The sequence below is a fragment of the Sprattus sprattus genome, assembly GCF_963457725.1.
Source record: "Sprattus sprattus genome assembly, chromosome: 5".
NCBI lineage: Eukaryota > Metazoa > Chordata > Actinopteri > Clupeiformes > Clupeidae > Sprattus > Sprattus sprattus.
The window spans coordinates 45,772,113-45,788,269 of record NC_137924.1 but is presented as its reverse complement, the minus strand read 5'-3'; the positions used below and the strand labels follow the sequence as shown (position 1 = coordinate 45,788,269).

General features: G+C 41.8%; 1 protein-coding gene across 1 annotated transcript; it reads right to left on the bottom strand.

The window, feature by feature from the left end:
• Nucleotides 1-5,659: 5,659 nt before the first annotated feature.
• On the bottom strand, nt 5,660-15,535 carry slc16a13 (solute carrier family 16 member 13; the record flags this gene model as incomplete). The annotated part of the gene is made up of 5 exons (XM_080839878.1): nt 5,660-5,937; nt 7,874-8,396; nt 9,641-9,897; nt 14,481-14,624; nt 15,316-15,535. 5 exons carry the CDS (start codon nt 15,533-15,535, stop codon nt 5,660-5,662), a joined length of 1,422 nt encoding a protein of 473 aa, XP_080696004.1.
• Nucleotides 15,536-16,157: the final 622 nt, after the last annotated feature.

The window sequence follows — 16,157 nt, the reverse complement described above, 5'->3', positions numbered from 1 at the left end:
ACAGACACACACGTACACAGACACAAGCTTCCATGCACATTCAACTCAGACATACTCCCAATGATATGTGTAATTCTAGATTGCACACACACACACACACACACACACACACACACACACACACACTTCCATTCTCGCATACTTGTTTTCCAGTGATTGTCATGGGCATGACTGTCCACACCTTACCCTTAAACCATACAAAAAATGTGTGCTGAAATGATTTCTTTTTATCTTAAATGTATATTTTTGTTGTTTTTATATTGATTCCACTGCACATTGTGTGAGGAATAAAAGTGTGCTGCATAAAACTGTGTTTATATTCTGTGTATACTACTTTTATTACAACTACAATGTTTTTTAACATTGAATCTACCATAGTCATATGTTTTTTTAAACTCATATTTGATACGTGCTATCCAAGATGCCACTTGATCTTTTTGCGAGTCATCTTAGGACAAGTTCTCAGGGGTCTCTTATCATGGTATGTGCTGTGACATTCTGAATTGTTTTGTGGTCATAAACTGAAGAGTTTACTCTACGGCATCCAACAGGAAGAACAGCTTAGCCTAGAAAAGTGAAAGAGTGACTATGAAAATGGAATTGGAGCAAAGGTGAAGGGGTTTACTCACCTGCCTTTCATGCGGTTTCCTTGTTCTGTTAGAAGAATGCACTGCCCTTCTGTTAACAGTCCAAAAATGCATGCCTGTTCGCATCTTTTGTACTCAAGAACCTCCTATGTCTGTACTCTCGGTGGCGGTAACCAAATTAGTTATTGGTAACAGTAGAGGATAGCTTGATGATGATGATGATGATGATAATAACTTTTATTTATATAGTAGTGGGTAAACCGTGCTTTATAATATTAAGTTCAAAGTTCAAAGCATAGAAAAAAAAGCATTAGAAAAAGACAATACAAATAAATCATTCAAAACTACTTAAGTATTGTGCATTACACTAAATGTATTAAAATGAATAACAATATATGTAAATACAAATAAAATGCAATGAGAAATAGGCTATCATACAAAGTCCTGAAATCTATTAAATAAAAGGGTAAAACCGAGATGGTGGTTTTTGGTGATGAGTGGAAATAGTAACTTCACAGACAAAAGGAGTCAGGTTACCAGAGCAGCCCTCAGCTGGTGTCTAGTAAGTCTTCTGGCAGGGTTATCTTGTCTGGTAAGAGGAGGTAGCCTCTACAGTGTACATTGAACCTGGCACCCATACCACTAGCATGTCACGCTCTCTGATACAGGGGAATACAAATCAGTGTGAAGTCACGTTGAATGGTTTTGCTGGCTGTTTTTTGGTTAAAAAATAAATAAATAAAAATAAAAATTCCCACAAAGATAACTATCCATTTCACACACATTAACCTGTTTCACAGCTTTTCTGGCACTTGCTGGCATGGGTCTATGAGGCACCAAGTGTAACAGACCTAGTCTAATGATGAGTTGTTTGATTTTAGATCCCATCAACCGATCCAACTCCATACATCTACTAGATCCTCCTTGTAAACACTAACCATATTATAAACCCTCAGGCTGCCCTGACCAATAGCGTTTTAGACACAGGAGGGGAGATATTCCATTGCAGATACTGTCTCATGTCCCTAGACCATCTCAGAGTGAACATGATTCCGCAACTGTTGTGTTTACCCTGTGAAGTAACCCAACCTCCTAATCATCAGCCTTCAGTATAGAAATATTTGGCATGAAAATGCTTTGATACACCGCAACCCACTACATGCCACCTCATCTTGCATTTTTGAATGCAGGTTTCCTCTTGCATCATTCCCTATGGTCATATCAGGTTTCATGCCAAATAGTCCTAAAGGCTGATTTGTACCTAGTTTGCATAAATGGAATGTTCCTGAAAGTTGCTGCATTTTAGCAGGTAATGATACACCAGTCCTATAAATGTTTAAGACTGAAATGTTCTTGGTTCAGGTACCATACATACTGCTGAACATTTTTCAAAATGTGAAGTCTTCGGAGTTGAAAATGCCTGCCTAAAAATAAATACATTGACTCTTTTCAGGTCGTGGGACCAGTCCCTTTCCAACCCTGGAGCTGATTGTCCTACCGCTGTGCTGTTGGTAAAGGAGGCCATTGGTAAATGAGTGACCATTTATATGAGCCTCACTGGCCCAGTTAACTTAAAGAAGGAGAGAGAGAGAAAGACAGTTGAGGAGGAAACATGCAGAGAGGAGACCATTACATGAGTCACTGGAGTGAATGGGAATGCCAAAACAATGTCCAAATATTTAAGTTTTTATTTAGTGCATAGAATACAAAAAGCTGGAAAACTGCTAACTGCAGAAGCATCTTGGCGTGCATTTAAGGTATCAGATAAGTGTACAGTTTAATAGAAAAATGTTCCTCTTCCCGCTTTGGCAAACTGAATTTATTTTTAAATTGGTATATACAATACGTGTTTAAAAAATGACTTTGGTAAAGATAAAAAATTCAAGTTCAATGGCTCAAAAAAAGACAGAAACTACAGGATCATCTGCTATATAACAGAGGTAGAAGGCGAACGTTTCTGTGATCATGACTAGACCTCCCTGGCAAGAGAAGGTCCTTCTGTCACTCACTTTGGGTCAGGAGGAAGTTGTCGTTGGCTGGAGTATGTTCAAGACACCAAGACGTACCAATGTGACGCTTTTCAAATTCCTGAGAGTGCCCTGCGGCAGTCCTTTAGAACCCAGAAAGAGTGGAGGCACTCACTCAGTGGGTACTTTCCCACAAAAATGTCAGTGTGCAACAACCATTGCTTAAGCTACATTATGTGTATTAAGGTGCGTTAAAAGGGAACTCCTTTTATAGCATCTGCAATACATTTTGATTGAGTCACGTCAATAAACAGAAAAACACACGTGTCATTCCAACTAGCTGCTCAGGCTCTTCACTATACAATGTTTTAAGGACTGCACTTACAGCTCCCAAACACATTGGCTAGTCAGTGCCAGTGACACTTTAGACTCTCTTTGCGTTACGATGGTTACAGCACAATGATCTGTAACGGAAAGGGAGCCTAGAATATGACTTGTGCAGTTGTTCAAGGTTGCAATCGGTGGTAAAATGCTATAAAAGTCTGATGAGCTAAACTGATTAGAAGGGTCCCTTGACCATAAGTAAACATGCACTTAAATGGAGGCGATCTCACAGCAGACGGTGCAGCCCCAATGAAATCTCAATATCCTAAATAAAAAAAGAAGACCACATTTACCCAGATAAGGACCCACACCGACTTGTTTGGTGGTTATATAAGCTTTCACAAATGGACTAAGATGGCCTATGTTATGAGATGCCCCAAGACACATCATTGAATCTCCTGATTCCAACAAGAGCAATGAAACAAGGCACTGTGAGTGTGTGAGTGAGTGAGTGAGTGAGTGAGTGAGTGAGTGAGTGAGTGTGTGTGTGTGTGTGTGTGACCGGTTGTGCTGAACTTCACACATTTTTTACAAAGGGTATATCTGGCAGAGTAGGGAAGGACAAGCCACAAAATTACTCAGGCGACTGTCGAAATACTACAGATCATGTTACAAAAAAAAAACACCCTTATTACAAATGGTAGAGAGGGGAGTTAAAGCCACACAAATAATAAAGAACTATTCCTATGATTGTCAAAATACTCACGCCAAAATGCTATGTTGAAGGTTACAAAAGCATACCTACGACCCTTTAGACATGTCCCTGGAGTGGAGATGTCTGTGGTGAGCTCAGAGGACCCGGCCTTGCATGCTGCGCTGCGTACATGCTGTGTTTAATCGCAATTTGTTTTGGTTTATTTGATTAATCGCTTTTTTCTTGCTCAGACTGAAGCTTCTTGTATTGAATATTTGAGGTTTTAACTAATAGCGTGGGAGTATATTTAAATTGAAAGCATCTTTTTAAATTTGAACAGAGATTCTCTCCTGTGAAGATTAAATAAAACCATTACAAGGCCACTATAAAATTCACTGTCAGCTTTAAAGACATATCGAACTTGGTGTGCATGTTAGTTGTAAGCTGAAGTGCTCAATAAACTTGCAAGCGGGTGAATTCAGCCTAGCTCCGTGCCAGGTATACATTGGATGCCCAGAAATATTTTAACCAACCATTAGCCTACCTGTGCACTTACTAATAACACAACCCATGCAGCTGCATTATCACATTTTTTGAATGTGTTAACATGTTAAATATTTCAATTTAAATCACCGCAAGTGGCGAACTTTGGGTTGGAAGTGGTATGCCTCAAGTGGCAAGAGGTTTAATGATTTACTCCAACAGGTAAAAGAGGACCACTTACATTTCAGAAATGGTACAAATGGATTTAAAGGCAAAATAGTTTTTGAAGATTTTTGATGACCAAACCATGTCAGAGGAACAGAAGAAAATATTATGTAGTTTACATCATCTGACTAATTTGTTTGAAATAGCTTCTCTATGCCATTATGAATGAGCCTACAAACTTTCATTAAGATTAGCCCAGGCTTAGCACAGGCTATTGACAGCTGACGCTTTTTTTGTCGAGTAGCCAAGTATACGGATACCCAATTTAGAAATGTTAGTATTAGCAGTTTTTGGAGATTTTGAAATATGTCAGCTGGAGTGCACCCCATGGACGGAATGCGCCCAGAATAAGTGTAAGTCTTGCCTTCAAAATTGATTGACATGCAACTTGTAAATGGTTTGATCAATCGAATTCCCAGAAGAACTTGCCTGGAGATGATGTACCCCAAATTTTGTGACAATCGGATTTGTGGCCTCAGACTACTTAATTTTCCCGCCCTTTTCATGAAATTGAAATGGCTGGAAAATGTGGGGTGGGAATTGGCAGGGATTTGATTTGGGAGCCTATAAGTAATCGGAGAAAAATATAAATTTTGTTGCAACCCACGCAAACCCCGAGCCATGACGTAAACGTAAGGGGGTAACTACAGCATCCCCTTGTGGCTGACTAGTTTCATATTTAGTACACAGCTTCTGTGTGCAATTATGAATGAGCCTATACAGTTTCATGAAGATCGGCCATTCACACTGACAAATATTGTTTGCTGAATTTTAATTGGCTGTTTAGTGGCCATTTTGGTGAGCCAGCCAAATGGCACTTTAGGTAATGAAGGCAAATAAGGCAAAGTATTCAAAAAGTTCCAAATTTCTATGTTAAACAGTTCTAGAAATATTGACCTGTAAGTTGTAGAGCCCCGTATGGAGGGAAATTCATAAAATTTGGCGTGCGTCCGAAAGAATGTTGCAGTGATTGTGTGTCACTGTGAGAGAAAAAAAACGGTTAAAAAAAGGTACTAAAAAACCCCACTTAGACAGTACATAGATGAGCATCTTCCTACCTACTGATATACAGAAATAGAGGCTCACATGTCTTGAATTGGTTGTCTTAAAAAGAGATTTCACATGTTGTTGTAGATGCCCCTGTCAGTGGTGTTTGGCAGTGATGTAACCTATGACACCTCTTGCTAAGGCTGTAACAAGTGGTGGCCAGGATGTTATAGTTCTGTGTTGCAGCTATAGTTGACAGTGATAAAGAAAGAGACGCTCCTATTAAACCCCCTTCCAAGTGCAAGCTGCATGTGTCTCTGGTTATCCAGTCAGGCGATCTTCAGTTGGTCTCTGTCTCACCAGCCCGCAGTAAGCATGACCTTCTCGTCTGGCTACAGGTCAGGGGTAAGGTTAGTTGTCTCAGTTGAGGGTTCTGGGTCCCGGACGGGTTTTTCAGAGAGGGGGGTGAATGTGATGCTCTGCTTGCCTGGACAGGACTCCTGGTTGAATTCCTTCAAATGGAGAGCCCCCTCTGCGTTGCTGGGGGCCTTAGGGGAGGTGCAGGAGAAGAAGCCGGGGAGGGTGGCTGTCACGGCGGCGCCCATGAGAAGGAAGCCCCCAGCAACGACGAAGGAGGCCAAGTAGGAACCAGTTCTGTCCTTCAACAAGCCTATGGGGGAGAGGAAGACGTTAAGAGTCGAGCTAATGCAAGATTCAGTGCTCCAGATAAGGATTTCATTGACACAAATGTTCAAGCCAGATAAGTCTAAAATATTTGGTGCTCAATTGCTATGAAACTAAATTATTGAGTTTGTGGAGGTTGATTGGAACTTCCGAATTTGTCCAGTTTCACCACTGTATTTGGCATGGGAAGTCTCTTTTTAGCAAGTATCTACATGATTGGAAAGTTTCACTGTTTACACTCAGAATCACAGATAAAATAAATCGCATGTTCCCAATCTCTCTCGGTACGGATCACAGCCCATCATATAAATTCACAAATGCTCTTCTAACTGTGCCTCTTCCAAATCTGGTCAACAGAAGGGATTCCACTCAAGCCAGCATCCCTCAAGAAAAAGGCCTCGTGATGATGTGCCATTGCAAACAAACATTTTTCTGTCTCCTGAGTACTCTGTTTCCTGGAAACACTTAACATAATCTTCCCTAATTTCAAATCTTGTGAACTTCACATAACATCACTACAAAACACACACACACACACACACACACACACCCACTATCACACCAAATACCCCATGACCAAGAGTTCATGAAATCTGCCTAGTATGTTGACCTTCCATCTGACCCAGTATATCAACAAACAAGGGATGATCAATGGAGGGTAACACACATGAAGAACGGAACAGACTGTGGACTGTGGCCTAACAAACCCCCCTCTACAACACTGGCCCCTGGCACCATGGGTTATAAGAAGATCATACAAGCAACAATAGGATCATTATTTGACTCTTTCTCTCCTGAGTGGTATATAATGTGTACAGGGTACAGTGGGATAACTTCAAACAGCTTCATGTGTGTGGGTTTAATGTTTAACATCAAAGACCTGAGCTCTCCATAGGGTGGACAGTAAAGGTCGCAAATGAAATAGCAAGAGGGGGGAAGGGAGTTAGTAGTAGTAGGAAAAACCAAGAGCTGGAGCGGTTTAGGCTAGAAACCAACAGGACAGTAAGAAGGTTGAAGACAAAGAGAAGGGATGGAAAACAGGACAGAAAGAGAAGGAAAATGTATTTGCTCGATTCCTGATCTCGTTGAGCTAATGGCATACCATTTCAAACTGTAACAATGGTGAAAGTGAGCGTTCTTCTTTCAAACCGGCTTCGTCATGAACTATCAAATAAACGTTCGAGACACCACCTCAACAATAACACAGACTAGTGTTGTTTCCACAAAACTGAACAGAAGAAAACAGAACATCTGCAGATATATAGCTGGCTTTAGAAATAGTCTAATGCCGAGCAGGTTGAAAAGAAGGAAATGAAGAGTCCAATACTGGAATAGATTGAAACCCTCACGGCACAAGAACACACACTACTAGCCCTGCAAATATGCCACAGAGCAGAAGGAAATGAAAACTTGAAGCCACCAGCGAGGGACGAGGCTTCATGGCAGAAGATCAATCGAGCACCAGACTCAAACAACGCCAGATAGCCTGACACCACGGCTCTGCGTTACGCTCATCAACTATTCATTCAAAAGGGTTTTTGTAAAATTTCAAACATGTCATTTTTTCAGTAAGAAGGGGAGCATTCCAAATAAAATTAATTATTATCCTCATTACAAAGAACTATACAGAGATCTCAAGCGTTTATTGATGTTAAGGCTTAGTTTTGGGCCATTAACCTTTGAACCTCAAATTTACTTTTAGTTTAATTAGGTGGGAGTCCATTGCTTACATAACAGGCCTTCTTTTTGTTTAACATTTCAAGGTAACCTTATCCCACTGCTTTGACCTTCTGTCCCTGTGGCTTTCCTGTGTTTTACCACACAAGGGGTCAAAGTGCTTCCTTGCCAACTCAAAACACTCTGCCCCTGCCCCTCACTGACCCCACCCCCAAAATTTGACCCTCTAATCACCCCATGCTCACCTGACAAAGGGGCGCCGAGCAGCCCCCCTACGCTCTCGATGAGCTGCAGCAGACCCAGTGCCCCCAGCATGCGCTCCATGCCCACGATCTCAGGCACCACGGCGAACACCAGTGGCGTCATGGCCCCGGAGCACAGCCCCTGTGCCAGGCTCACCGTCAGCAGCCCCGCGTAGCCGGCCAGAGTGCCCAGCGGCAGCGCCACCAGGAACAGGCCGAGCAGCAGCGTCCACATGCACAGCATATGCACCAGCCGCAGGCGGCCCAGGTCCGACACCCAGCCCGAGAGCAGGCGGCCCACGATGTCAGTCACGCCGGTCGCGGAGATGACGAAGGCCGCCTGGTACTCGGAGAAGCCGCAGTGGCGGCTGTGCGCCACCAGGTGCACGTAGGGGATGAAGTAGCCGGCGTTGAAGAAGGTGATGGCAAGGCCGAAGGTAAGGAAGGGCCGCTGCAGAAGCAGAGGAAGCTCGAAGTACATGGAGACTTGGGAGAGCAGCGAGGAGCAGGACGAGTCCTTTACAGTCTGAAATGAGGATGCAGGGTGAGGGGCAGATTTATGGTCGTGTGAGAGAAAATCGATGGTGTATTTTGTGACTGTAGTACATTTATGATAATAATACATTTTATTTATACAGATCAAGCACTGTACTAAAAAAGAAAAACAGTAAAACAGAAAAACCTGGGCTAGTAAATTCAAATAAACTTATTTTACACTTAGTGCACAAGCACATATTGAAATCTGTAGACAGATGCTAGATGTCATGACATTTAAATCCTGTCAGGTTGACAAGGCCTGGGTTTCAACAAGCCTCCATGGCCTTTTTCCCTGCTTGACTTCAGGGTTTTTTAAATGAACCAGCGGTGTCTCCCTGCACTGCTATAAGTGCACAGGGCAGCTCTCAAACATCATCCGCCTGGAGGCCTTGCCCATTAGTTGCCTGACAAAAACGACTTTAAATCACTGAGCGGTGTAACTTGAACCCCAACCATAATTGGTGTCTTTCAGGCAACATCAGTGAATATGTTTGTGCTTCCTATGCATTTGTTTAAAAATGTGTCTCATATATTGATGGGTGTGTTTCAGTGGGGTTAAAACATTTTCATTCAATGATCTTCCCATAGTTTAGTTCATGTCACAAAAACTGAGCAACAAAAATGTAAATTGCTGTTTAAAACAGGATTATCTAAGACCAGCATTATCTTAATGCCTGAGGTGTGCGTGTCTTGTACAGTTTTTTGAAAATGTGCTTTTTGAGAGGATTTTAGAAATGTCTGGAAACGTTGGATCAGTGGACGCATCACAAGCCCAGGCTATACTGGGACTCCACAGCATCTTCTCTATGTTTTCTGCTTTTGTCAAAGTGACATGGTGGCATGTTTTAATGGTTTTGCAGTAGAATTTAGTAAACTTACCTGAGAATTCCACAATTTCACTTTTTAAAAACCAACAACGAAGAGGCAAGTAGGACTTGCAATAAACAGGGGAAGCAGTTAGGCTCAGCTTTGATGGAACTCTTTTGTACAGTTTACGCTACAATACTGCTATGTATATGTGTCTTCACAAAAAACATCCTAGATAGCTAACCCAATGACATCCTGAAATAACCCAGTGATATCCTGGAACACATTCCTCTGATTCCACTATTCTAATAATATAACACTTACCTGGCTGTATCCATATGTTTAATGGTAAACACCTTTACTGACTTAGATCCTAGCCTTAAATCCCTAACCTTTATAAACAGCCCGGCTGGTCCAGTGTCTAACCTTGTCCAGTGCCTTGGCGGCAGTGATGGGCCGGATGAGGGCCCCGCAGGCCACCATGTTGAGACTCAAACCCCCGAGGATGAGCAGGGCCCCCCGCCAGCCATACACCTCCACCAGATACTGGAAGAGCGGCGAGAAGGCGAAGGAGGAGAGGCCCACGCCGGTGAAGCCCAGGGCCATGGCCAGAGAGCGCCGGCGGGTGAAGTACTGCATCACTGACCCCACGGTGGGCGTGAAGACGAAGGCCCAACCCGCACCTGCAACGAAGCAGGAGGAGAGAGAGATAGAGGGAGACCGTGAGAGAGAGAGCGAGAAGAAAGTGAGGGATAGAGAGAGAGAGTGAGAGAGAGAGAGAGAGCGAGAGGTGAAACATCTACAGTGCCACTTTAAAGTATGTGAACCCCTTGAGCACTTAAGCGTTTTCTGTTGTTTTACCATGATTATTCATTTTTTTATCACCAATTTTCCATAGATGAAATGTCAGGTTTATGTTTATCATTTGCATGTACTTGTTTAGAGGAAATTGTTTGAGTAGCCGAAAAACTACATGAAACATGGAATTAGTCCATTTCAAAAGTAAGTGAACCCCCAGCTGAATTGATAAAGTCAAGCAGGTAACAGATTCAGTGAAACTTATTTGGGTGATTAATTAGTCAATTGAGCAAACCGATCATCTGAGACATACTTAGGGAAAGGTTTGGGCAACACAGATTAAAAGAGAGAGGAAACCAACCAAACTACTGTAGTGCCAAGGTGTACCCACACAGATCAACAATGCCGAGAGGAAACGAGATACCCGAGAACATCAGGAAGAAGGTACTGTCAGCCCATCAGTCTTGGGAAAGCTATAAGACCATCTCCAAAAGATTCCAGCTCCATCCATCCATCCAAGACAAATAATTTTGAAATGGAGGGCATTCAACATGACCGCATCTCTGCCTAGAAGTGGACGCCCATCAAGACCATCACCAAGACGCACCAGAAGAAGAATAAATCAGGTAAAAGTCAACCCACACATCACCTCTATAGAGTTTTGGACCTCTCTGGCAGCATCTGGGTTAAATGTACATGGGTCTACAATCAGACGAAAATATTTGGTTTTGATCGTGACAAAATAATTCTATCTCGGACTCATCTGTTTAAAGAAGGGACTTCCAGAAGGCCTTTAGTTTATCCACGTGCGCTTGGGCAAAGTTGAAACGGGCAGTTACGTTCTTTCTTGAGAGCAGAGGCTTCCTTCTATGGAGGACTGAAAGTGCCAAAATTCAATAAATAAATACACCATCAATAATTATTTAAATGTGTCATTAATTAATTAAAATGGGAATTAAATACATAAATGTTTTATTAAATGTGTCATTAATTAATTCAAATTGGAAATAAATACATAAATGTTTCATTAAATGTGTCATTAATTAATTAAATACAAATTCATTTTATGTCAAAAAACACATTTAATTATTTCACTATTTAATTAATTATGTCATGGTCCTGTGTTGCAGCGCATCAATAATTTATTTTATCTGTCAAACTCACCCATCAAAGTCAGTGGGCGGATTCCTAAAACCTGATTGGCTACCCTGCACATCAAGTCAAGGTTTACCGATTCAAGATATTTGGATTGACGCAGGCCTCATTCCTAAACACTGTGTCAAACAAAACTTTTTCTTAAACGCTAAAAATCCAGAGCGTGCGAGATGAAGAAAACGGAAAATCGATCCAGTAGTGGACCATGGATTAAATACCTCGAAAGCAATTTAGTTATTAGACCTAATAACAAACACATTACAAATAATAAAGAGGGCTTTCATCCATCAAAATGTGTTGGTTTGTCTGCTTTGTATACATTATCTCTTTCAATCTGGCTTGTTTTTGTGTGATATTACACTTGATATTAACAGTTGACTAAGCAAGTTCTTGTAGCAGCTAGCTGCTAGCTGTCGTGAGGTACTACTACAGTATGCTAGTCAACTCCCATCATGAGCTGCATTGCCTGCTCGTAGAAAACCCGTAGTTGCATCATTAACTGAGACCGTGATGTAGTACTGGTTTTGTATTGTGTGTACTGTAGAAGACTTGCCACTTGAAAAAAAATAAGCTCTTGACTAAGCACGTTCGTGTAGTAACTAGCACTAGCTGCTGTAGGTTACTGCTACAGTTGTTAAGTAGCTAGTCAACTCCCGTCATGAACTGCATTGCCACTCGTCTGATCTACGTGAGAAAATATAGAAAGCCATGGCCAAGTAAACAGAACTTTTATATGTCGTGGAAAATTCTAAGAGTTCTCAAGAAACTTCTCAAGGCAAATAGGTGTGAATATGCTGAAAGGTTTATTTCAGAGGAATTAACTACTGCTGAGCTGGTCCATGGAGCATCTCAAAAACTCTAGTCTAAAGTGATCAAGTAAACAGAACTTTAACTTTAGGTCGTATGGTACTACATGGTATTAAAAAGTTAAACAAAATTTAAGTTTTATCGAAATGAATTTGCGTTCTCGCTGGAAGAAGACCACTCGTGAATAACTCACAATTTTAACCAAAGTAACATGTCACAAGATTCCATAACGTTAAGTTTTGGTGCTGGAACTGTCAAGCTAAGAAGGCACCGGATGCCTAAAAGAGCCCGGGTGACGTAATGTTGATTCTTGAGTGACAGTTTCTATGCCAACGTTAGCATTACGTACCCGGTCACCGCGTACCCCGCATCTATATTGCTAATAGCAAATTCCTCCTTTTGTGCGACAATATTAAGCGACTAAAAAGTAGCTGATGGCTTTCGAACAACTCTTGAGACTCTCTGACTGATAGCCAAAAAGTGTCGGGGTACAAAGTGTCCGTGTAGGCACAATATTAAGCGACTAAAAAGTTTTAGCTACACCTGCCTGATGGTATTCTGTAAGTTAGCAATGTCCGCTAGCATATTAAAGCTAGCAATCCCCTGTTGTTCTTTAGTAAAATGTTGTGCAAACAATGCCCTGTTTTGTTCAAATGTAACTGTGGGTGCCGTCAGATATGTCTAAAAATCACAACACATTAAGGAGTGTCTTAATTTAAGCACAACAACAGATGAATAGCTTCAAGCTAACAAGACACTAGCACGAGCTAGCTAGCTGATGGAATGTGCTTACTTTGATACATACATTTGATATATAAACTAGCGAATCAACAACTTTCCTACCAAAGACAAACATCAAGTACATGGTTGTTTTGGTTGGTTTATTGTAGGTCAAATACAAGCAAGCCGGTCTCAGGTAGCGAAGTTCAATGCAATATGATCTGAAGTAAATCACGTTATGAGCGATAAAGACCCGGGTGACGTATTGGCGTTGGCATAGCAACTGTCACTCAAGAGTCGTTCGAAAGTCAACATTACATCACCCGGGCTCTTTTAGGCATCCGGTGCCTTTTTAGCTTGACAGAACCGGTGGAAAAATGTCTCTCTCCAGGCACTTCAGACTAAATCAGCGTTAGCCCCGCCCACTGACTTTGATGGGTGAGTTTGACAGATAAAATAAATTATTGATCCGCTGCAACACAGGACCATGACATAATTAATTAAATAGTGAAATAATTAAATGTGTTTTTTTTTACATAAAATGAATTGGTATTTAATAAATTAATGACACATTTATTGAAACATTTATTTATTTAATTCCAATTTAAATTAATTAATGACACATTTAAATAATTATTGATGGTGTATTTATTTATTGAATTTTGGCACTTTCAGTCCTCCATATCCTTCTAGCAACCCGATCATGAATGTCATGTCTATTCAATTTTCGTCTGATTGTAGACCCATGTACATTTACCCCAGATGCTGCCAGAGAGGTCTGAAACTCTTTAGAGGTGATGTGTGGGTTGACTTTTACCTGATTTATTCTTCTTCTGGTGCTTCTTGGTGATAGTCTTGATGGGCGTCCACTTCTAGGCAGAGATGCGGTCATGTTGAATGCCCTCCATTTCTAAATTATTTGTCTTGGATGGATGGATGGAGCTGGAATCTTTTAGAGATGGTCTTATAGCTTTCCCAAGACTGATGGGCTGTCAGAACCTTCTTCCTGATGTTCTCGGGTATCTCGTTTCCTTTCGGCATTGTTGATCTGTGTGGGTACACCTTGGCACTACAGTAGTTTGGTTGGTTTCCTCTCTCTTTTAATCTGTGTTGCCCAAACCTTTCCCTAAGGATGTCTCAGATGATCGGTTTGCTTAATTGACTAATTAAGCACCCAAATAAGTTTCACTGAATCTGTTACCTGCTTGACTTTACCAACTTAGCTGGGGGTTCACTTACTTTTGAAATGGACTAATTCCATGTTTCATGTAGTCTTTTGGCTACTCAAACAATTCCCTCTAAAAAAAGTACATGCAAATGATAAACATAAACCTGACATTCCTTCTATGGAAAATTGGTGATGAAAAAAAATGAAAAATCATGGTAAAACAACAGAAAACTCCTAAGTGGTCAAGGGGTTCACATACTTTAAAGTGGCACTGTATATACATTTTGCAAAATGTAACTGTGCAAGCCTGTGTGTGTGTGTGTGAGAGAGAAAGATATTCTGTGTGTGTGCGCGAGTGAGAGAGAGTCTGTGTGAGTGTGTGTCTCTGTTTGTCTGTGTGCGGGAGAGAGTCTCTCTGTGTGTGTGTGTGTGTGTGTGTGTCTGTGTGCGAGAGAGAGTCTGTGTGTGTGTGTGTGTGCAAGAGAGAGTCTGTGTGTGTGTGTGTGTGTGTGTGTGTGTGTGTGTGTCTGTGTGCGAGAGAGAGTCTGTGTGTGTGTGTGTGTGCGTGCGAGAGAGAGTCTGTGTGTGTGTGTGTGTGTGTGTGTGTGGTATGAGTACCTGAGATGAGGCCCATGGTGAGGTACAGGTGTGTGAGTGAGGTGGCTAGAGAGGCCAGTATGAGGCCCAGTCCTGACAAGAACCCACCGACCATCACTACAGGACGCGTTCCATACATGTTACAGAGAGCTGTGGCGAGAGGACCTACACACACACACACACACACACCCACACACACAGGACATTCTAAAACCTTTAACATGAAAAAAGCGTAATATCCAAAAACAGAGATCACTGATCAGCAAATTTCTCTCGTTAATGTGGTCAGAAACACTTCCACCAGTCGAAAATATTAAAATCCCAGGAGTATAGTCGAGATCTCACATTAAGCATTTCCTCTCCATTGATGCCCATTAAAAAGAAAACGCTTAACAGTGATCAATGATCACAAAATGTGTAACCCTGTTCAGAATGTAATGCAAGTAATGCAACCAATATAATTTTACTAACCACTGTACAATGTAAAACACCCATTGGTCTGACAATTGAATACATTCGAGTTTGAATACCTATGTTTTCACTAAAAAGTACAATGTTCACTGTTATGTTAGGTGTACAAGACCCGACCTGAACAAGATGTCAAACATAATTTGTGAAGTTTAATCTAAACCTGACCCGAATTGTGTCCTGATGTGTTGCATTTGGGTCGGGTATCTACCCTCCCTCATTTAAATAGCACCAGTACTAATTCACATACATATGCACTTAATGATTTTAAAACCGAAATACACTCATGCAGCTGAATGCAAAGGCAAACACAAACGGACACACACTCTCACACACACACACACACACACACACACACTTCAGGGTAACTGGCACACAGACCACTTACTGAACAGCTGCTGCATGGCCAACCCGATGGAGGTGATCCAGGACACGGCCTGAGCACTCTCGTCGAAGTATTGCACAAACTCCACAAAAAACACACCCAGGCTGCGGATGAGGCCGAACACCAGCGTCGACACCACAAACAGCGCCCCGACCACCACCCAGCCCCAACCTCCCTCGGGAGGGAGCACCACCCCCTGCTTCTGGGCCTGAGGCTTTACCATGGCTCTGTGAGAGAGAGAGAGAGATGGGGGCTGGGGAAGCCAGAAAGACAAGTAAAGGTGGATAACAGAATGATGGAAAAGACACAAAAGGAAAGATAAGGAAAGAGGGAGACAGGAGAAGAATCATTATCAACGGATCTTCTACTTTGATGCAATCAAAACTCTCCAGTACTGGAGCCTTCAAAGCACCAGCAGGACCAGAAAAGTCTCTCCAACATCTACGTTACTTCTACTACTTCAGACAAGAAAATGTGCTTTATAATCAAATCGCCGTTGGTTATTCTACCTGTTAGGTGAAGATTCACCCAAGTTACCTCAGACTCCAGAGCTGCATATAAGTATATTTATTAGACAAACAACAACAACAATTGCAATCGGGCTCCCCTCCCAGCACAAGGCTGAAAGTGAAGCAATGATAAACCCTTCGCACAAGGTTTATATAGACAGAAGTTTAGCTTTCAGCAGTGAAAACCACGAGGTGGATTTTTGACGGCCGAGGCACTGATAGAAGTTTTGCACAAGATTGGAAGAAGCACAGTTCGACCCTTCTTATCACCTCTGGTCTAAACATGCTCTTGTACGTATGCAGAGAAGTGGCACCTAACCATCTAGTTACACACAC